Source organism: Pan troglodytes, chromosome 3, assembly GCF_028858775.2.
Source record: "Pan troglodytes isolate AG18354 chromosome 3, NHGRI_mPanTro3-v2.0_pri, whole genome shotgun sequence".
Classification (NCBI taxonomy): Eukaryota; Metazoa; Chordata; class Mammalia; order Primates; family Hominidae; genus Pan; species Pan troglodytes.
The window spans coordinates 39,490,895-39,512,765 of NC_072401.2; the positions used below are offsets into that span (position 1 = coordinate 39,490,895).

At 38.8% G+C, this 21,871-nt stretch overlaps 1 protein-coding gene and 1 long non-coding RNA gene across 16 annotated transcripts in view; one reads left to right on the plus strand and one right to left on the minus strand.

The window, feature by feature from the left end:
* LOC134809785 (uncharacterized) overlaps nucleotides 1-19,269 on the minus strand; it is a 117,813-nt gene extending 98,544 nt beyond the window's left edge. The window contains exon 1 of the long non-coding RNA XR_010156289.1: nucleotides 19,115-19,269. This is a non-coding gene — a long non-coding RNA (uncharacterized LOC134809785). The remainder of the gene's footprint in view (nucleotides 1-19,114) is intronic.
* A 147-nt stretch (nucleotides 19,270-19,416) lies between these two features.
* Nucleotides 19,417-21,871, plus strand: part of WDR19 (WD repeat domain 19) — a 106,384-nt gene continuing 103,929 nt past the window's right edge. For 8 of the 15 annotated variants that reach the window (XR_010156291.1, XR_010156293.1, XR_010156294.1 and 5 more), the window contains exon 1: nucleotides 19,508-19,611. Coding sequence is in view for 5 of the 15 variants with exons in the window: in XM_517152.5 (XP_517152.2) it covers nucleotides 19,606-19,611 (6 nt within the window). In the remaining 10 variants the exon portion in view is untranslated. Of the gene's footprint in view, nucleotides 19,612-21,871 lie in introns of all 15 variants that reach the window. The other 7 variants (XR_010156296.1, XM_063808730.1, XR_010156295.1 and 4 more) reach the window with 5 other exon arrangements.

Sequence of the window (21,871 nt, forward strand, 5' to 3'; positions counted from 1 at the left end):
ATGGGATTTTGGAAACAATTATCTAGGGATCAGTGACCTCAAAGTGTGCTCCCTGGACCAGCAAAATCAGCATCAGCCAGGAACTGCAATTTGAAATGCAAATAAGTTGACTTATTTGTTATGAGAAAACTAAAAATCTATTTAAGATTATATGCTTTTTTATTGCTTGATACTGAACAGCATAATAAATGTGTTAAATTTTTTATTTGACCTAAATAAACGTGTTAAATATACACATATACCATATTCATAAATACATAGTAAAATAGATATACATAGGGGCAAAAACCAGAAGGAAATATGCAAAAAAAGTAATCAATACATTGATAATTGGATTTTGTTTTCTTTTCTCTTTCTTTTTAACTAATTAAATTGTCTCTAAAACTAAATTCCATAAACATTTTTATTCCTATTTTATACATGGGAGCACAGGTTCAGAGGAGATAATTTTCCCAAGGTCAAAGAATCGGTAAGTTCCATGAACTGGGTTTAAAGTAGAGGTTCATGACCAAGTTCAATTTGCTATTACACCATGTGGTCCTTAAGCAGGTCTTATCATCTTACAATAGAAACACTTAAAACATAAATATGTATTGTAAGGCAATGCACAAAAATAAATTTTTTAAGAACCCAAATGTGATGTTTAATATCATGTTTAAAGATCAAATGCGCAATGGTCATTATCTACCAGCTTCGTTTAGTTACTAGGTTTTTGCAATGTTGAAAAAATTATGTTCACAAGCTTGAAAAATGTCTCAGCCAATTTCTTGAAAATATGTTAAATTGACCATATTATTATGGTCAATTTATTATTATGTAATTTTTATTTATTATGTAATTTTTATCAAACTTGAGGTAAAAGTGAATAGTAAAAATGAAAAACTAAGATAGTAGAATTTTATAATATAATAAAAAAGATAACAATGGGTATAGTACATCAGTAAGTTCTAGCATTCCTAAAAGACTTCCAAAAAAAGTCCTTTGGTAGGACTAAGGATTGTTGAGTGGGCAATATTAATCATAAGGAAAATGATTAAGAAGAGGGAGAAATGTAAGGTTAGTTAATAAAAATAGAATAAAGTCAGTGAAAGTAGGGGAATTATGTAAGTTACTAAGACCTTATAGAAAACAAAAAAACAAAATCTAACCAAAAAAAAAAAAAAAAGACAGAATAAAGAGGAGACTAATGTGGAATGTTTACATTCTTGCCTCTACCAGAATTCTAGGCCAAAAGTAGAGCATCAGTTTGACTTTCTGGAAAGATTTCTTCTGAGACTGAATTAATTGATATGGTTTGGCTGTGTCCTCACCCAAATCTCATCTTGAATTTTTACTCCCACAATTCCTACGTGTCGTGGGAGGGACCCAGTGGAAGGGAATTGAATCATGGGGGCGGGTCTTTCTCGTGCTGTTTTCGTGATAGTGAATAAGTCTCACGTGATCTGATGGTTTTATAAAGAGGGGTTCCCCTGCACAAGCTCTCTCTCTGCCTGCCGCCATCCACTGAAGATGCGACTTGCTCCTCCTTGCCTTCTGCCATGATTGTGGGGCCTCCCCAGCCCTGTGGGACTGTAAATCCATTAAACCTCTTCTTCTTCCCAGTCTCGGGTATGTCTAAATCAGCAGCATGAAAACGGATTGATACACTAAATAAATATAAGGTGTCCTGGCCATAGGACCCCCTCCTGAGTATAATAAAAATATATGTGGTATTTTAACACAATTAGGAGGTAGCAAGCTCTCTACCCTGGGTGAAGGTCTGGAGAGGAGTTTGGGCTGAGTTTAGTATAAAAGAAGATCTGCATCTTATACCATATGTAAAAACTAATTCTATATTAAAGACTTAAGTGTAAAAAAATTGAATCATTCAATAAAGTCACCTATAAACAGATAAAAACTTCAAAGCCAAGACTAGAAACCAAGTAGCTATTTTTAAAATAGACATGTTTAACTACACGAGAATATGAAAAAGAGCTCTTACAAATTGACAATAAAAAAAGAAAAACAACTCCATAAAGTTAGATAGCAGAAGAACAAATTGAAATAGCCAACAAACATGAAAAGTGTTCAAATTCATTAGCTCTCAGGGAAATGCAAGTTAAAGTAAGAATGAAACTTTATTCCTATCAGACTAGCAAAAATTAGGAGAACCTATGAAAATTGTTGATCGTTTCTGGTGAGAAAGTGAAGGAAAAGTACTTTCATAAGTTGCTAGTGGGAGCATTAAGCATTATAATCTTTTTGAAAATCACTCTGATAAATCTATTAAAATTAAAAATACATATACTCCTCAGCCCAACAATTCTACTCATGGGAATTTATTCCAAAGAAATAAAAGTATGATTATGTTAAAAATATCCATAAGGACCTCAATGTTCTAGTAGCAAAACCCTGAGCATAAAGTGGATGCCACAGGGGAAAGATGAAATGGGATTTGGAGGAATATCCAGAAGATATTATTGAATGAGAAAGGTAAGATACAGAAAAAAAAATGTGTATACATTACCATTTGTTCAACAGTGCCACAAAAACACCATTACATATATGGATACACACACACAAACACATATACATGTGTGTGCCACATTTATGATTTATGACCATAGAGGAAAAGTATGGCAGAATTCATATTAAGTTGCTAACATGTATTGTCTTCTTGTGGGGAGGGGGAAAGGGTTTATGAGGAGGAAGAAGGGAAGGGAAGAAATGGTGGAAAAAAAGGAAGGAAAAAAGCTACACTAAAAATTATTACACTCTTTTTAGTAGATCTTACTGCTACCCCTATTTTCCCTTCTGCTGACCAAGGTGGTCCACCACATTCCTAAGAAACACGAAACACATTACACTAAAAATGAGTGCTGCAAAAGCACTAAGCAACTGGAAAAAATTATACAGGTTAAAGAATAGGTAATTCTTATATGAAAAGAGCAAAATTATATCCATTCTTTCATTTTTTAGCTAGCTAATACAAGGAGTTTCTTTTAACAATAAGTATCTTGATGGCCAATTCCTAGCTAATAAATGCCATCAATTCATATTAAAATATAAACTGAGTGTTTATTCTGTGCAAGGCACTACTCAAGGCACTGTAGAAAACACAAAACAATCAAGGTCCCCCACTTTCCTTTCTGTTTTAACATGTGGAAGACTGGAAGACTTCCATCCTCACATCTTCTAGTCTGCTCAAAGCACTGTAGAAAATCCTAAATGCAAAAAGTAGCATCCTCTTCTTCACAAGAATGGGAAATGTCATTCAGTGTAGAGCTCCCATTAGTTACGACTAGTTCTAAAAGTATTCAGCATTTTTCATATTGTAGCACTGCCTGTATTCTTCCAGTCAAGCTAAACTGTCCTCAGCTCCTTCGGTGTCTCTCCGTGAAAAGATTTTCCTGTGTGCTCCTTGAAGGAAGCTACCCCATGAAACTTAACCACCCAGCTTCCACTGGCTAAGGGTCTTTTCTCATTCAAAAATCTCCTATACTCTATCCGAGCTTCAGTGAATTCAGTCTCACTTCCTCATGCTATTCAGTTCTATTACAAGCCTTCCATCAAACATTTAAGAAGAGGAAAAAATAAAGACAAAAACCAACCCCCTAACCCCCAAATCAAACCAAGTGAAACACATTTTACTTCTTTTTATTTCCCTCTGGGGAAAAACATTATTCACCCTCGTGGCTTTAACTGCCAATGACTATATGCCAATGACAACATGTCTAGCTGTGACCCCTCGTAAGGCCCACTTCCAAGTTAGACATTAGACATCTCCAACTTGATATCCCATGAGTCCCTCATGATTTAATATACTCCAAACCAAACTGATACTCCCCAAATCTCATCTATCTGTATATCTTAGCTACTTATTCGGCTGCAGAAGCCAGAACCCTGAGTCCTGCTTGATTTATAATTTTGTTTTGTTTTATTGCTTATTATCTGTACAACTATGTAGCTTCTCGAAGACTGATTGAGTCTTTGATCTCTGTAACTGGCATGATGCAGTATCTGGCATATAAAAGTTGAACAGGTCAGGCATGGTGGCTCACACCTGCAATCTCAGCACAAGGGCAACAAAGCGAGAACTCCACCTCCATAAATAAATACATAAGTCAGCCAGATGCAGTGGCATGTGCCTGTATTCCTAGTTACTCAGGAGGCGAAGGCAGGAGGATTGCTTGAACCCAGGAGTTTGAGAGCAGCCTGGACAACATAGCGAGGCCTTGTCTCTGCTAAAAATCAAATAAATTAGCCGGGCATGGTGGTGCATACTTGTTGTCCCAGCTACTCAGGAGGCTGAAGCTGGAGGACTGCTCGAGCCCAGGAGATCAGGGCTGCAGGGAGCTATGATTGTACCAGTGCACGCCAGCCTGGGCAACAGAGCAGAGGCCCTGTCTCAAAAACAAAAAAAAAGTGCACTATGAAAAATGTGTATATGGATTTTAAGATTATTTTGCACCAAAATAAACTTGTACCAGCTTGTTACAACATGTCTGAACAAGATCTAGTTTGAGGTAGTAAAAAGAATAAGACATCAGTTTTAAAAAGATCCCTATCAGAGCAACATGCTACTGAAATTGAAACGAAACAAACATCGACTTTATGGTGGGGCATGGGTGGGAGAATGGTGAAATCACTGATGCTTTACGGGAAGTTTATGGGGACAATGCCCCAAGGAAATCAGCAGTTTACAAATGGATCAGTCCTTTTAGGAAGGAACAAGACAAGCTGAAGATGAAACTCACGGCGGCAGACCACCCACATCAATTTTTTAGAAAAAAATGATAAAAATGTTTGCAGTGGTTCACACCTATAATCCCAGCATTTTGGGAGTCCAAAGCGGGTAGATCACAAGGTCAGGAGATCGAGATCAGCATGGACAACATGGTGAAACCCCCTCTCTACTAAAAATACAAAAATTAGCCAGGCATGGTGGCGTATGCTTATAGTTCCAGCTACTCAGGAGGCTGAGGCATGAGAATTGCCTGAACCCAGGAAGCAGAGCTTGCAGTGAGCCAAGATTGTGCTGCTGCTGCTGCACTTCAGTTTGGGCAACAGAGTGAGACTCTGTCTCAAAAAAAAAAAAAAAAAAAAAAAAAAAAAGGATGTGGCTCAAGATCCTGAAGTATTGCTTTGAAGAATTGTAATGGGAAATGAAATACGGCTTTACCAGTACAATCCAAAAGGCAAAGCACAATCAAAGCAATGGCTACTAAGAGATGGAAGTAGTCCAGTCAAAGCAAAAGCAGACCAGTCAAGCGCAAAGGTCATGGCAAAAATTTTCAGGGATGCGCAAGGCATTTTACTTGTTGACTGTCTGAAGGGCCAAAGAACAATTAGATCTGCTTATTATGAGTGTTTTAAGAAAGTTAGCCAAGACTTTAGTTTAAAAAAAAAATGCCTGGAAAAGCTTCAGCAGAGTCCTCTACCATGACAATGTTCATGCTCATTCCTCTCATCAAATGGGCAATTTTGCAAAAGTTTCAATGGGAAATCACTAGGTTTTTGCCTTACAGTCCTGATTTTGCCCCTTCTGACTTCCTTTTGTTTTCAAATCCTAAAAAATCTTGAAAAGGCACCTATTTTTCTTCAGTTGATTATGTAAAAAAGACTGCATTGACTTGGTTAAATTTCCAGGATTCTCAGTTCTTTAGGGGTGGACTAAGTGGCTATCATTGCTTACAAAACTGTCTTGAGCATGATGGAGTTATTTTGAGAAATATGTTTACATTTTTAATTTTTATCTTTTAATTTCATCTTTCAAAAACTTTTTGAAGTCCTCTTGTATAGTACACTGGATTCTTGACATTAGTGACCTCAGAGACTTTTTTTTTTTTTCTGAGACAGAGTCTTGCTCTGTCACCCAGGCTGGAGTGCAGTGGCGTGATCTCACCTCACTGCATCCTCCACCTCCCAGATTCAAGCGATTCTCCTGCCTCAGCCTCCCAAGTAGCTGGGATTACAGGTGCATGCCACCACGCCCAACTAATTTTTGTATTTTTAGTAGAGACAGGGTTTCACCATGTTGAACCAGTCATATTCATGAGTATGTCAACATTTGTACAGGCTTCTGGCTTTCTACTGTCAGTTTGGCTCTGTAACATATTTTTTTCCTCTTGAGAATTATTTACCACAAAGAAACAAATTTAATCACTTATTAATACAAATGATAACATGTAGAATAAAACAAATTCCAAAAAGTTGCAAATGCCAGATAGAAAACTAAGCTCACTCACAAGATAAGTGATCTGATGGCACTACACATCAGCCTCAAAGCTTGTAATTCAAATACTCCATGACTTTCAGAGCCATTTGCAAGCAGCTGAAACTGCAAATGCTAGATCTGTAATTGTCAGTGGAGTCTGTTTTTACATGTTAAAAGAAAACAAATGTACTATGCACAATAATGTCATTGATTTTTAAAAATTCTTTGTTGAAAGAAAACCAATATTTTATACTGTTTATGTTTAAATATAATACTTCTCAGGTCTTTCTACATAGTAATTTTATGATTTGTTTTTAATGAAGCTTTCAAAGAAAAACTTTGGTCTCAAACTTTAAAATGGGTGAATTGCATAGTTTTGAATCTTCGCAGCTTGAGAAAAATTACTGGTAATTATGTTTAAAATTAGAACTGGTTGCATTGTGCTTTGCTTCTGATTTCTGTTGGCACTTGTGATAGCTTTTAAATGACCGTAAATTCTTTGTGATTATTTGCATTGAGCAGTGGAATATTTTTCCCCTCCTCTTATCTCTGGGTTGAATCTGTGAATCGGTTAACCAAAAGAATGTGGCAGAAGTGGGCATCATGACAGTTGACAGCTTCCAATTTTACCTCTTTGAGCTTACTCTTGGGATGCTCTCTCTCAGAATCCAGCTACCATGTTCTGAGAAGCCCAAGCCACGTGGAGAGGCCACATATTAAGTAGCCACATGTAAGTAAGCTTTGGCTAATAGCTCCAGGTGGGCTCCCAGCCAATAGCCAGCAGCCAGTAGCAAACATCAAATGTCAGCCATCTGAGTGAGCCATCTTGGACATTCCAAACTAATCAAGCCCACAAATGACAGGAGCCTATGCCAACATCACATAGAGGAGAAAAACCATTGTGGAGAGCCCAGTCAACCATAGAATTGTGAAATAATAAAGTGGTTATTACTTTAGACCATTACATTTTGCTGTTGTGCAACAACAGATTTATTTATTTATTTATTTATTTAGAGACAGAGACTCACACTGTCACCCGGGCTAGAGAGCAGTGCAATCTCAGCAGTGCAATGTGCAATCTCAGCTCACTGCAACCTCTGCCTCCCGGGTTCAAGTGATTCTCCTGCCTCAGCCTCCCAAGTAGCGAGGATTACAGGTGCCCACCACCATGCCCAGCTAATTTTTTGTATTTTTAGTAAAGACGGGGTTTCACTGCGTTGGCCAGGCTGGTCTCAAGCTCCTGACCTCGTGATCTGCCCACCTCAGCCTCCCAAGTGCTGGGATTACAGGTGTGAGCCACCACACCCGGTCAGATTTTTTTAAAATGCTATTGCATGCTTTCATATCAGTTGGCCCTATTGAACACTACCATTGGGGGATGAAAGTTTATTGTTCGTATGGTCCACAAATAAAGGCTTAAAACTTGCTTCTTAAATGTGCTATTTTAATTCTTCTGATAGTACACACACCATCTCAGACTGTACTGCTACCGAATTCTTTCATAATAACTGATGTGGATATGATATTTGCATGACCTTGTGAAATGAAACCACATTCTTTCATACTTAAAAAAACACTTTCTTGTTACGTAAGCACTCAGTTTCCCCACTCTAGAACCTCTCTGATTGTACGTACTTCTCATACCCTCTCTGATCGTACCCGCTTCACACACCCTCTCTGATCGTATGCGCTTCTCACACCCTCTTTGATCGTACACGCTTCTCATACCCTCTCTGATCGTAGGTGCTTCTCACACCCTCTCTGATCACAGGTGCTTCTCACACCCTCTCTGATCACAGGTGCTTCTCATACCCTCTCTGATCATATGCGTTTCTCATACCCTCTCTGATCATACACTTTTCATACCCTCTGATCACATGCACCTTTTCGTGCCACATTGCTGGCATACTTACTAGCAAATTAGTAACATTTGACACTTGGTAGGGATAAATTTGTCAAAAATATTTGACACTTGGTTTTTTTTTTTTGTTTTTTTGTTTGTTTGTTTTTCTTTTTTTTTCGAGACGGAGTCTCACACTGTCGCCCAGACTGGAGTGCAGTGGCGCGATCTCAGCTCACTGCAACCTCCACCTCCCGGGTTCAAGCAATTCTCCTGCCTCAGCCTCCCGAGTAGCTGGGACTACAGGCACGCACCACCAGGGCCAACTAATTTTTGTATTTTTAGTAGAGACGGGGTTTCACAATGTTGGCCAGGATGGTCTCGATCTCCTGACCTCGTGATCCGCCGGCCTCGGCCTCCCAAAGTGCTGGGATTACAGGCATGAGCCACCGGCGCCCCGCCAAAATTTGACACTTTGAAACTGCTTGTCATGAATCTTTTTTAAATTCACATGAGTCAGGAACTGTATCTATCACAATATCATATCTATAATAATGATGATCTTGCTACACAGAAGTGCTATAAAATTTAACCAGTTTATTTTTGCATATAAAAACCAAAGTTTGCTTCTCAGATTTTAGAAAATACTATTTCCCTTATTGATCATAACACCTATGTTTTATGAAGTGTATCTGCCAGTTTTTTACAGCTTGATATGTAATTTATAAGCCACAAAATCCACCATTTAAAAGTGTGCAATTCAATGGCTTCAATATATTCACAGAATTATACAATTATCACCACCATGTAATTTTAGAAAAATTTTCATCACTCCCCAGAATAAAAACATCCACACACCACTAAACTACTTTCTGTCTCTACAGATTTATATATTTGGGATATACAGTATAAATGGAATCATACAATATGTGGCCTCTTGTGACTGGCTTCTTTCACTTAGCATAATCCTTTCAAAGCTCATCTCATAGTACATGTTGTAGCATGTACTTAATTCCTTTTTATTGATTAATAATACTTTGTTATATGGATTTGCCACATTTTGTTTATCTATTCATCAGTTGATGCACATTTGTGTTGTTCTCACTTTGGGGCTATTATGAATAATGCTATTATGAATGCTGCCATATCCTTCATTTTTGGCCATATGCTTTCATTTCTGTTGGGTAGATACTTAGAAGTGAAACTGCTAAGTTAAATGTTCATTCTATGTTTAACATTTTAAGGAACTACCAGACCGTTTTCCAAAATGGTCACACCATTTCAAATTTCTGCCAGCAATGTATGAAGGTTTCAATAGCTCAACATACTCACCAACAATTGTTATTGTCTTTTTTATTTTAATCATCTTAGTGGGCATGAAGTGCATCTGTGGTTTTGATTTGCATTTCCCTAATGACTAATAATGTTGAATAACTTTGTATAAGCTTATCAGCCATTTATACCTTCCTTGGAGAAATGTCTATTCAAATCATTTTCCCATTTTCAATGGGTTATTTGTCTTGTTTTAGGGTTGTAAGATTTCTTTATCTATTTTGGATATAAATATTTTATCAGATATATGATTTGCAATTATTTTCTTTCAATCTATGGGTTATCTTTTTACTTTCATGATGTTTTTAGAAGCATAAAACTTTTTAATTTTGATGAAGTACAAGTTGTCTATTTTTTTCTTTTGTCACTTGCGATTTTGTTGTCAGGTCCAATAAATAATTGCCTAAACCAAGGTCAGGAATTCTTAGGCTTTTTCTAAAAATTTTATAGTTTAACTCACATTTAGGACTTTGATCCATTTGAGTTAATTTTTGTATATTCTGTGAGGTAGGGGTGCAATTTCATTTTTTGCATGTCCCAACACCAATTGTTGAAAAAATCTATTCTTTCACCCATTGAATTGTCTTGACAACCATTGAAAATCAGTTGGCCTCAGATGTATGGTTTTATTTCTGGACTCTCAGTTCTGTTCTGTTGATCTATATATAGTATCCTATGCCAATACCACACTATTTTAGTTGCTGCAGCTTTGTAGTAAGTTTTGAAAATGTGAGTTCTCCAACTTTATTCTTTTGTTTTGGGTATTCTGGTCCCTTAAAATTCCAGTTTAACCATAGTGGCACATTGGTTGAACTAAGTACAGTTGATGAACTAAGGCTGATATATTTTTGTCATCCAAAGTCCACAGTTTACATTGGGGTTCACTTTTGGTGTTGTGCAGTCTATGGGTTTTCACAAATGTATAATGATATGTATTCACCATAGTAATACAGTATTGTATAGAATAGTGACACTGCCCTAAAAATCCTCTGTGCTCTGTCTATTTCTCCTGCTATATCCATAGTTTTGTTATAGTTATATCCATAGTTTTCCCTTTTCCAAAATGTCATGTAGTTAGAATCATACAGTATGTGGCCTTTTCTGAATGGCTTCTTTCACTCAGCAATTTGCTGCTAAGGTTCCTACATATATTTTCATGGCTTGATAGTTCACTTCCTTTTAGTGCTGAGTAATATTCCATAGTCTGGATATACCATGGCTTATTTATCCATTCACTTACTAACAAACATCTTGATAATCTTGATTGCCTCTAAGTTTTAGCAATTATGAATAAAGCTGCTATAAACATCTTTGTACAGATTTTTGTGTGGACATAGTTTTCAATTCATTTAAATAAATACCAAGGAATATGACTGCTGGACTGTATGTTTGCAGTATGTTTAGTGTTGTAAGAAACTGCCAAACAATCTTCCAAAGAAGCCGTGCCATTTTGGATTCTCACCAGCAATGAATGAGAGTTCCTGTTGTGCCACATCCTCACTTGCATTTGGTGTTGTCAGTGTTCTGGATTTTGGTCATTCTAATGGGTGTGTAATAGTCGTTGTTTTAATTTACAATTCCCTAATGATATATGATTTTGAACATTTCTTTATCTTGCCATCTGTATACCTTCTTTGGTGAGGTGTCTGTTCGGGTCTTTTACACATTTTAAAATCAGGTTTTTTTGTTTTCTATTGCTGGGTTTTAAGAATTCTTTGTATATTTTGGGTAACAATCCTTTATCAAATGTGTTTTTTGCAAATATTTTCTCCCAGTTTGTGGCTTGTCTTATTCTCTTCACAGTTGTCTTTTGCAAGGCAGAAATTTTAAATTTTAATGAAGTCCAGCTTATCAATTATTTCTTTTTTAAAAAATTTTATTATTATTATTCTTTAAGTTTTAGGGTACATGTGCACAACATGCAGGTTTATCAATTATTTCTTTCAGGGACCATGCTCTTAGTGTGATATCTAAAAAGTCATCACCATACCCAAGTTCATCTTAGATTTTCTCCTATATTCTAGAAGCTTTATAGTTCCACATTTTACATTTAGGTTTATGATCCACTTTGAGTTAATTTTTGTAAAGGCTCTGTGTCTAGATTCATTTCTTGCATGTGGATGTCCAGTTGTTCCACCACAACTTGTTGAAAAGACTACTTTTGCTCCACTGTATTGCCTTTACTCATTTGTCAAAGATTAGGCAGGGCACCGTGGCTCACGCCTGTAATCCCAGCACTTTGGGAGGCTGAGATGGGTGGATCACCTGAGGTCAGGAGTTTGAGACCAGGCTGACCAACATTGTGAAACCCCATGTCTACTAAAAATACAAAAATTGGCTGGCCGTGGTGGTGTGCAACTGTAGTCCCAGCTACTCGGGAGACTGAGACAGGAGAATCACTTGAAGCCAGGAGGTGGAGGTTGCAGTGAGCCGAGATTGTGCCACTGTACTCCAGCCTGGGTGACAGAGTGAGACTCCATCTCAAAAAAAACAAAAAAAATCAGTTGACTAAATTTATGTGGGTCTTTTCTATGCTTTCTATTCTGTTTTATTGATCTATTCATCAATTCTTTCATCAGTATCATGTTCTCTGATTACTGTGGCATAAGTCTTAAAGTCAGGTAGCGTCAGTCTTCCAATTTTGTTCGTCTCCTTCAAAACTGAGTTGGGTCTTTTGCCTCTCCGCATAAACTTTAGAATCAGTTTGTCAATAGCCACAAAATAATTTGCTGGGATTTTGATTGCATTCAATCTGTAGATTAAGTTGGGAAAAACTGACATCTTAACGATTCTGAGTTTTCCCATCCATGAACCTGGACTATTTCTCCAACAAAGTTTTATAGTTTTCTTCATATAGATCTTGTACATATTTTGTTAGATTTATAGCTATGTATTTCATTTTGGTGATGCTGGTGTAAATGATATTGGTTTTTAAATTCAAGTTCTACTTGTTTGTTGCTGGTATAGGGGAAAGTGATTGACTTTTGTGCATTAACACTGTATCTTGCAAACTTACTATAATCACTTATTAGTTCCAGGAGGGCTTTTTTGTCCATTCCTTCAGATTTTCTACATAGACAATCACATCATGTGCAAACAAAGACAGTTTTTTCCCCCTCCCTTCCCAATTAGTATACCCTTCATTTTCTTTCTGGTCTAATTGCATTAGCTACAACTCTCAGTATGATGCTCAAAAGGAGTGGTAAGAAGGGGACATCCTTGCCTTGTTCTTGATCTTAGTGGGAAAATCCTCAAGTTTCTCACCAGCAAGTATGATGTTAGCTATAGGTTTTTTTGTAGTCAGTCTTTATCAAGTTGGGAAGTTTTCCTCTATTCCTAGTTTGTTGAGAGTTTTATCATGAATTAATGTTAGATTTTGTCAAATGCTTTTTTCTGCATCTATTGGTCTACAAACATAGCTTTTCTTCTTTAGCCTGTTGATGTGATGAATTATATTCATTGTTTTTCCAATGTGGAACCAGCCTTGTATGCCTAGAATAAATCCCACTTGGTTATAGTGTATAATTCTTTCTATATGTTGCTGGATTTGATTTGCTTACATTTTGTTGAGAATTTTTGCATCTATGGTCATGAGAGATATTGGTCTATAGTTTTCTTTTCTTGTAATGTCTTTGTCTTGGTTTGGCATTAGTGTAATGCTGGCCTTATAGAATGAGTGATGAAGTATTCACTCAGGTTCTATTTTCTGAAAGAGACTATAGAGAATTGGTATAATTTCTTCCTTAAATGTTTGGTAGAATTCACGAGTGAACCTGTCAGAATCTGGTGCTTTCTCTTTCAGAAAATTATTATTATTATTATTATTTATTTATTTATTTTGAGACCAAATCTTGCTCTTGTCACCCAGGCTGGAGTGCAGTGGTGCAATCTTGGCTCACTGCAACCTCCACCTCCGAGGTTCAAGCGATTCTCCTGCCTCAGCCTCCCGAGTAGCTGCGATTACAGGCGCCTACCACCACGCACAGCTAATTTTTGTATTTTTAGTAGAGGTGGGGTTTCACCATGTTGGCCAGGCTGGTCTCTAACTCCTGACCTCAGGTGACCCGCCCGCCTCAGCCTCCCAAAGTCCTGGGATTACAAGCATGAGCTACTGCACCCAGCCTAGAAAATTATTAATTATTGATCTGATTTTTTAAATAGATACAGGCTATTCATTAGTAATTCATTAGTACAGCTGACATTAGTAATTTTTGAGCTTCTCTCTTTTCTTCTTAGCCTAGCTAGAGGCTAGTCAGTTTTGCTCTTTTCAAATAACCAACTTTTGGTCTCCTTTCTCTATTGATTTCCTATTTTCAATTTTATTGATTTCTGCTCTAATTCTTATTATATCTTTTATTTTTCTTACTTTAAATTTAAATTTTCTTTTTCTAGTTTCCTAAAGTGGAAACTTAGATTATTGATTTTTAGAGCTTTCTTCTTTTCTAAAATATGCATTTGATGCTATAAATTTCTATCTTCCCCAGGCATGGTGGCTTATGCCTGTAATCCCAGCATGTTGGGAGACCAAGGTGGGAGTATAGCATGAAGCCAGCAGTTTGAGGCTGCAGTGAGGTATAATTATGCTGCTGCATTCCCACTCCAGCCTGGGCTTCAGAGCAAGACCACAATGCAAAAAAAAAAAAAAAAAAAAAAAAAAAAAACAACAACAAAACAAAAACAAACAAACAAAAAAATCCCCTCTAAGCACTGCTTTCACCACATCCCACAAATTTTAACAAGTGTATTTTCACTTTATTTAGTTCAAAATATTTTAAATTTCCCTTGAGATTTCTTCTTTGATCCATGTGTTATCTAGAAGTGTATTGTTTAATCTCCAAGTATTTGGGGATTTTCCAGCAACTTTTCTGTTATTGATTTCTAGTTTAAATACATAAGGATTGAGATCAGACATTGTATGGTTTCATTTCTATTTGCTCTTCGTTCTTATTTTTGTCTTCTACACTTTTTTAACCTGCCTTTTGTGGTTTTAACTGAGCATTTTATATTATTCCATTTTCTCTCCTTTCTTAGCATATCAATTATACTTTCCTAAAATCTTTTTTTAGTAGTTGCCCTATATTTAGCAATATACATTTAACAAGTCCACTGTCAAATAACACTTTACCACTTCACAGGTAATGTAAGTACCCTATATAATATAATAAAATATTTCTATTTCTTCCCTCCCATTCCTTAAATCATTGTTATCATTAATTTCCCTTACATATAAGCATATATTTATATATAAGCATGTCATTGAATATATTGCTATTCTTATTCAGAACTGTTACCTGTTAAATCAATTAAATATTAGAAAAAATAGTTAATTATACCTTCATTTATTCTTTTCCCAATGCTTTCTTTCTTTACGGATATCTGAGTTTCTGACATATATCATTTTCTTTCTCTCTAAAAAAAAAAACTTCTTTTAATATTTCTTGTTCAAGGCAGGTCTACTGGCAACAAATTCCCTCAAATTTTTTTTTTTTTTGTCTAAGAAAGTCTTTACTTCTTCACTTTTTAAAATCTTTGATTTTAATTTAAAAATTAGCTTAATGATAAGTATAATTTAATGTCTATATGTAATACCATATGTACATCTACATGAACACTGTATGTTTTACCTTGGTTTTATATCAAAGTTTTTACTTAAATCTTTACCAAGAGAAGAATCACCATCTGTTAGTGACATATTGCAATTAAACTATGAAACGATTCTGAATTTTTTTTTCTATTTTGAAGATACTTTTATTTTTAAGGAGGAATTAGTTTCTCTTCAGATGTTCATTTTTGACTCTGAAAATTTTAATTTTTTTTGGTCTAGACTGGTTTGAAACAGTGACATTATTTTGTGTACTAGGATGTCCTCTTGTTTGGACAGATTTATATACTAATTAGAAAGCTGCTAACACCCTTATTTCAACTCATTGAGATAATTTAGATTCTTAAAACATAAGGAGAGATAACTTGTTGGAAACATTTTTATAACTTTAGTTAAAAACAGTATAAAAAACATAAAACACTTTTTTTTTTTTGAGACAGGGTTTCACTCTGTCACCCAGGCTGGAGCGCAGTGGCGTGATCATAACTCAGTGCAGCCTTGAATGCCATGTGATACCCTCAAAGGATTCTCCTGGCTTAGCCTCCCAAGTAGCTGGCACTGTAGGCACATGCCACCATGCCTGGCTAATTTTTTTTTTTTTTTCTGTAGCAAAGGGGTCTTGCTTTGTTGCCCAGGCCATTCTCAAATTCCTGGGCCCAAGTGAACCTCCCACCTCTGGCCTCCCAAAGTGCTGGGATTACGGGCTTGAGCTGCTACTCCTGGCCATGAAACACATTAAAACATTTTTAAGTCTACATGAAACAACTGTACCTCCTTCATAGTACAGGATCAACTTCCTCATCCTTACACAAAAATATTTCTCAATTCCATTTACTGATATTCAGGGATTTGAATCCTCATATAGTGTTCCTGTAAAAATGTGTGTGTGTGTTTTACATTAAATCATAATCAGTAGTATTGTTTAACCCCCAAATAATGTTTACATGAAATACTCTTTTTTTTCAAGTCTTGATCTGATTACTGACCACTACATCCTTGTAGTATCAAAACACTTAGAACTAAAGTAGCTTTACTGTTGAGTCAGGAGGAAAATGCATGGCAAGAAGCAGTTCCAGTTTGAAAAAAGACAGGTCAAGATCCTTTCACCAAAGTTAGCCATTTTGAGTTTGGCATCTAATCAATGAGGAGTGGACTCCTTCACTTGTGAAGGATAATTTTACAGGATACAGAATTCTAGATTTGTGGGTTTAAAAAAAATTCTCAATACTTTAAATATTTTATTCCGCTCTCTTCTTCCTTTCATGGTTTCTGAGAATTCAATGTAATTCTTATCTTAGCTCCTCTATACGTAATGCCCCCCTCCCCTCAGCTTCTTTCACGATTTTTGAAAAATATTTTATTTTTCAAAGTTTAAATATGATATGCCCAGGTGTGGTTTATTGAGCACTTATCCGTTTGGAGTTCTCTGAGCTTCCAGGATGTGTGATTTGTTGTCAGACATGAACTTGGGGGAAATTAATCATGAGCATTCTTCATTTCTGTTCGTGTTTTTGATCTCTAGCATTTCTTTTTGAGTCTTTATTAGAATTTCTATCTCTCTGCTTGTATTTTCCATCTGCTCTTGCATGTTGTCTACTTTTTCCATTACCTCCAGTAGCACATGCATCTTAGTTTTTTTTTTTTTAAAGTCCTGGTCTAATAATTTCAACACTCCTGCTAGATATGACTCTAGTTCTCCTGCTTGTTCAGTCTCTTCAAGCAGTGTTTTTTGCCTTTTAGTGTGCCTTGTAATTTTTTGTTGAAATCTGGATGCTATGGTTTGAATGTCCCCTCCAAAGCTCATGTTGAAACTTAATTACCAATGTGGCAATATTGAAAGGTGGGGCCTTTAAGAGGCAAATGGTTCCTGTGTGCCCTGCTTTCATGAATGGATTAATTCATTCACAGATTCATGGATTAATGGGTTAATGAATTAGTGGGTTATCATGGGAGTGAAATTGGTGGCTTTACAAGGAGACCTTAGCTAGAACGTTAGCACACTCAGCCTCCTTGCCATGTGATATCCTGTGCTGCCTCAGGACTCTTCAGAGAGTCCGCACCAGCAAGAAGGATCTCACCAGATGCACTCCCTTGACCTTGGACTTCTCAGTCTCCGTAACTATAACAAATGAGTTCCTTTTCTTTATAAATTACCCGGTTTTATGTATTCTGTCATAAACAATAGAAAACAACTAAGACACCAAACAGGATATACTGGATAGAAGGAATACTTGTAAGTAGGCTTTTAGTGGTATGTGGTAAGGTACAGGATAGGGCAAGTGTTCTATAGTCCTGTGATTAGGCCTCAGCCTTTAGTGAGCCTGTGTGGATGGTAAAAGTCACCAGTACTTCCTTCTTTTTTGAGACGGAGTCTAGCTCCGTCACCAGGCTGGAGTGCAGTGGCACAATCTCAGCTCATTGCAACCTCTGCCTCCCAGGTTCAAGCGATTCTCATGCCTCGGCCTCCCGAGTAGCTGGGATTACAGGCATGTGCCGCCACGCCAGGCTAATTTTTTTTTTTTGAGCGGAGTCTTGCCTTGCTCTGTCGCCAGGCTGGAGTGCAGTGGCGCGATCTAGGCTCACTGCAACCTCCCCCTCCCGGGTTCAAGCGATTCCCCTGCCTCAGCCTCCCGAGCAGCTGGGACTACAGGTGCGCACCACCATGCACAGCTAATTTTTTGTATTTTAGTAGAGACGGGGTTTCACCATGTTGGCCAGGCTGGTCCTGAACTCCTGACCTCAAGTAAGCCCCCCACCTCGAACTTCCCAAGTGCTGAGATTACAGGTGTGAGCCCCTGAGCCTGGCCACCAATACTTCTTTTTGTTGTTTTTTTGACGGAGTCTCGCTCTATCGCCCAGGATGGAGTGCAGTGGCGCCATCTCCGCTCACTGCAAGCTCCGCCTCCCGGGTTCACGCCGTTCTCCTGCCTCAGCCTCCCGAGTAGCTGGGACTACAGGCGCCCGCCAATACTTCTTAATCTCCCACACTTAAGTGGAACAGGATGGTTTATGGAGGCTGAAGTTGAGTATTTCCCTTCTCCTAGGTAGTTTAGGGTCTGATAAAACCCCAGCAGACTAGGCTTTGGTAAAAATACTTTCTCCTGAGGGCAGGTCTTGTTAAGAACTGATTGCTCTGGCTATTTTTAAATGGTTACCCTTTCAGCAGAGGAATCTTTCAGTAAAAATTTAAGTAATTAACCTAACTGTCAGAGGCGTTTGAACCAGAGCGATTCCATTTTGAGTGAGGGCTAGGAAAATGAGGCTGAGACTTGCTGGGCTGAATTCTCAGAATTTAGGCATTCCTCGCCTCTAGATGTTTACGATTAAGGGAACAAATTAATAATGTTTACTAAAACAGACCCAGACTTGGGAGTGTCCAGATATCCCGATATCTGGAGAACAAAGGCATTCCTAATTTTGCTTTAAAGATAATAATATCAATTCTTGCAAAATAATTAAGAAAATTAATCTTTGATCACAAACCCTTGTAGCAGAGCACATCTCCCCATATATACAAGCATTGTACCTAGGGTGGATGCGTCCCTTCTCTTACTTTCAGGAATGTCCTACTCTGTCTATGGAGTAGCTGTCCTTTCACCACTTTACGTGTTTTCATAAACTTGCTTTTACTCAGCACTGAGAACTCGCCCTGAATTCTTTCTTGCGCGCGATCCAAGAACCCTCTCTTGGGGTCTGGATCCGGACCCCTGTCGTAACATAACTGAAAACCCCAGTGCAAAGGCATAGCACCCTACTTAAGAATTTGCAAACATCCATCATTAGTTATTTCAAATCATTGATTAACTTTCTCTAAGCCAATCAGATTCCTACCTGATGTCGAAAAGCAAAGCAAAAGGTAGACTGTTTCAACACTTTCAGACGCTTGGGTAAAAGATGCACTTTCATGCTATAAATAATGCAGCACAAACACTATACAACAGGGCTTTATACTTGGGGAAAAGCTGCCAGATCCAAACTCTAAAGGAAAACTATTAGAGCTCATTTTTCCTGCCCACGTTAGCTAGCACATTTTGGTGAAACTGAAAAAAAAAAAAGCACCAACAACCCTACCTTGAAATAAACTATTGTACTTCTTATGCCTCCTCCCTTCTACCCCAGAAACCTGGAAGAAAAAAAGGTATACCCGAGCTCGTCCAACCCCTCTTTGCGTGGACTGTATAGGAGTATTTGGCCCATCCTGCCTCCTTTAATCCAACATTCTGCGTCTTTTTTCCTTCAGCTTCTCGGCGCCCCCTTCGGCCAGCACTGACATCTTAGTCATCGCAGTCCAAAATTTACGCATGCGCCTTTGAGGGCTCACAGAGCCCGTCTCTCCCGGACGAATCTCAACCAATCAGAGCCAGCCAGGAAGCCAAGGCTCAGCATGGCCTTGCACTCCCAACTTCCCAGGGAGAGCGTCTCTGATGTCATGTGATTCCACCCTCCGCCTCTCACCCACCCTTGCAGAGGGCGGTGCGCTTGGCCCGGCCCCGCGAGGCACCGCCTTTCAATTAGCACTCGCTGATTGGTCGCTGCTCGCGCGGTCTCCTGGGTGACGGGAACGCGGTAGCCTGCTTGGTGGAGACCGGGTGCGCCTGCGTACTTCGTAGTTCGCGTAGCGGCTCGAGCGTGGAGATGAAGGTAAATAACTTACAAATCCCCGGGGTGGGGCGGGAAAACGCGACTACTGGCCCTTGGTCGCTTTTAAAAGAGGATATCTGTCCCTCTCCCTTCTGAGTTCGTTGGAAATGAGGAAGAGAGAGAGGTGGCCAGAGAGAGCGGGGGCGAAGCTGAAGGGACGAGAGAAAGGAAAGAAAATAGGAGGAGAGGAGAGGGCGGAGAGAGAGGCCTCTCGTTTTGGGGACTGCAGACGCCGTAGAAGCGGTGCAGAAAGTGGGAACCCCTCCCTGGCCGAAATGAGCGGACTGGATCTAAAGATACCCCAGCTTCGCACGCGGAAAGAACTGGTCGAGTTAACGCGTTTGGAGGGTCGCTGTGAAGTTGACTGGGTCCGGTGTCACGAGCTACCTCATTTCTTGGGGCTAAGCCTCTGGCAAGCCGCGCAGCTGCCCAGCGCCTTAAAAAGAATGAAAAGCCTCCTAAAGAATAACCTCAAAATGTATTACCTGTGACCAGTCCAATCACCTGCTAGCGAGTGTACATTATTGACGGGAAATCTGCACCCGAACACTCAGGTCTCACGCTCATGTGCCTCATCCACTGCACGCACGGTTTCTAGGCTTGGGCTTCTTGTTCACCCCACTTTCTGATTTATCAGAGCAGTCCCCCCTTGCTCTGCTCTGGCAAAGAAATGGAAGGCTTTTTTTTTTTTTTTTTTTTTTTTTTACAGAGTCTCGCTCTGTTACCCAGGCTGGAGTGCAGTGGCGCAATCTCTGCTCCCTGCAACCTCCACCTCCTGGGTTCAAGCGATTCTCCTGCCTCAGCCCCCCGAGTAGCTGGGACTACAGGCACGTGCCACCACACCCAGCTAATTTTTTGTATTTTTAGTAGAGATGGGGTTTCACCGTGTTAGCCAGGATGCTGTCACTCTCCTGACCTCGTGATCCCCCGACCTCGGGCTCCCAAAGTGCTGCGATTACAGGCGTGAGCCACCGCGCCCGGCTGGAAGGCTCAATTTTAAAATTATTTTAGATGTCCTCATGCTTCTTCGTGGCTATTAGTGTGGAAATTGGAATTGACGGACCAGTAATCATAACTCCCATTTTTATTTCTAAAGCTCTTTACAATTTATGAAATATTAGAAGTGAAGAGTTATTATTCATGATTTACAGTTGAGAATTTTTTGCTGGAGGCAATTTAAACGACTTACTTAAAGCCCTACAGCTAATAAGCGACAAACAAAATTTAAGTCTTGGTTTTTTGGTTGTGAAGCTAGCAGTTTTTCCTCTGCACGGTATGTGGAGCATCTATAGAGCTCCACTGAAGAAAAATAATATGAGATGACAGCTAGAGGCAAGTCAGCCATTGAAGGTAATGAAATTCAAGTTTAAGGACTTCTCACTTGCATGAAGGAGTTCCAGGGTGAAATGGTCACAAAATTGCAAAAGTAAGATGCTTTTAAATATTCTTTCTTCATGAGTTTCTTTATGCTCTATAAAACTTTTATGTCCCATGATCATAGCCCACCTCTACTTTCAATAGAGGGGAATTTCTTCTTTAGCATGTAAAATGCTCATTGGGACAGGGTGCGGTGGCTCACGCCTGTAATCCCAGCACTTTGGGACGCCGAGGCAGGTGGATCACTTGAGGTCAGGAGTTCGACACCAGCCTGGCCAACATGGTGAAACCCTGTCTCTACCAAAAATATTTTTAAAATTAGCCGGGCGTGGTAGCGTGTGCCTGTAATCGCAGCTATTCCGGAGGCTGAGGCAGGAGAATCGCTTGAACCCAGGAGGCGGAGGTTGCAGTGAGCCAAGATCGCCCCACTGCACTCCAGAGCGTGGGCGACAGAGCAAGACGCTGTCTAAAAAAAAATAAAAATAAAAGTAAACAACCTCATTGCTTTGTGTTTGTTTGGTTGATTGGTAATTTATTTATTTTGAGACGAAGTCTTGCTCTGTCACCCAGGCTGGAGTGCAGTGGCACCATCTCGGCTCACTGCAACCTCCACCTCCCAGGTTCAAGGGATTCTCGTGCCTCAGCCTCCCAAGTAGATGGGATTACAGGCGCGCGCCACCATGCCCAGCTCATTTTTTGGTATTTTTAGTAGAGACGACGTTTCGCCATGTTGGCCAGGCGGTGTTTAATTTTGAGCATTGTAAGAGTTTTGTGTTGCCACACAGACTAAGTCCCGTGTAATAGTATCCAAATTTCATATGCCTAGAAACGGGCATCATTGTTTAATCTATAATTTAACCTAATATTGAAATCTAAATTTTTT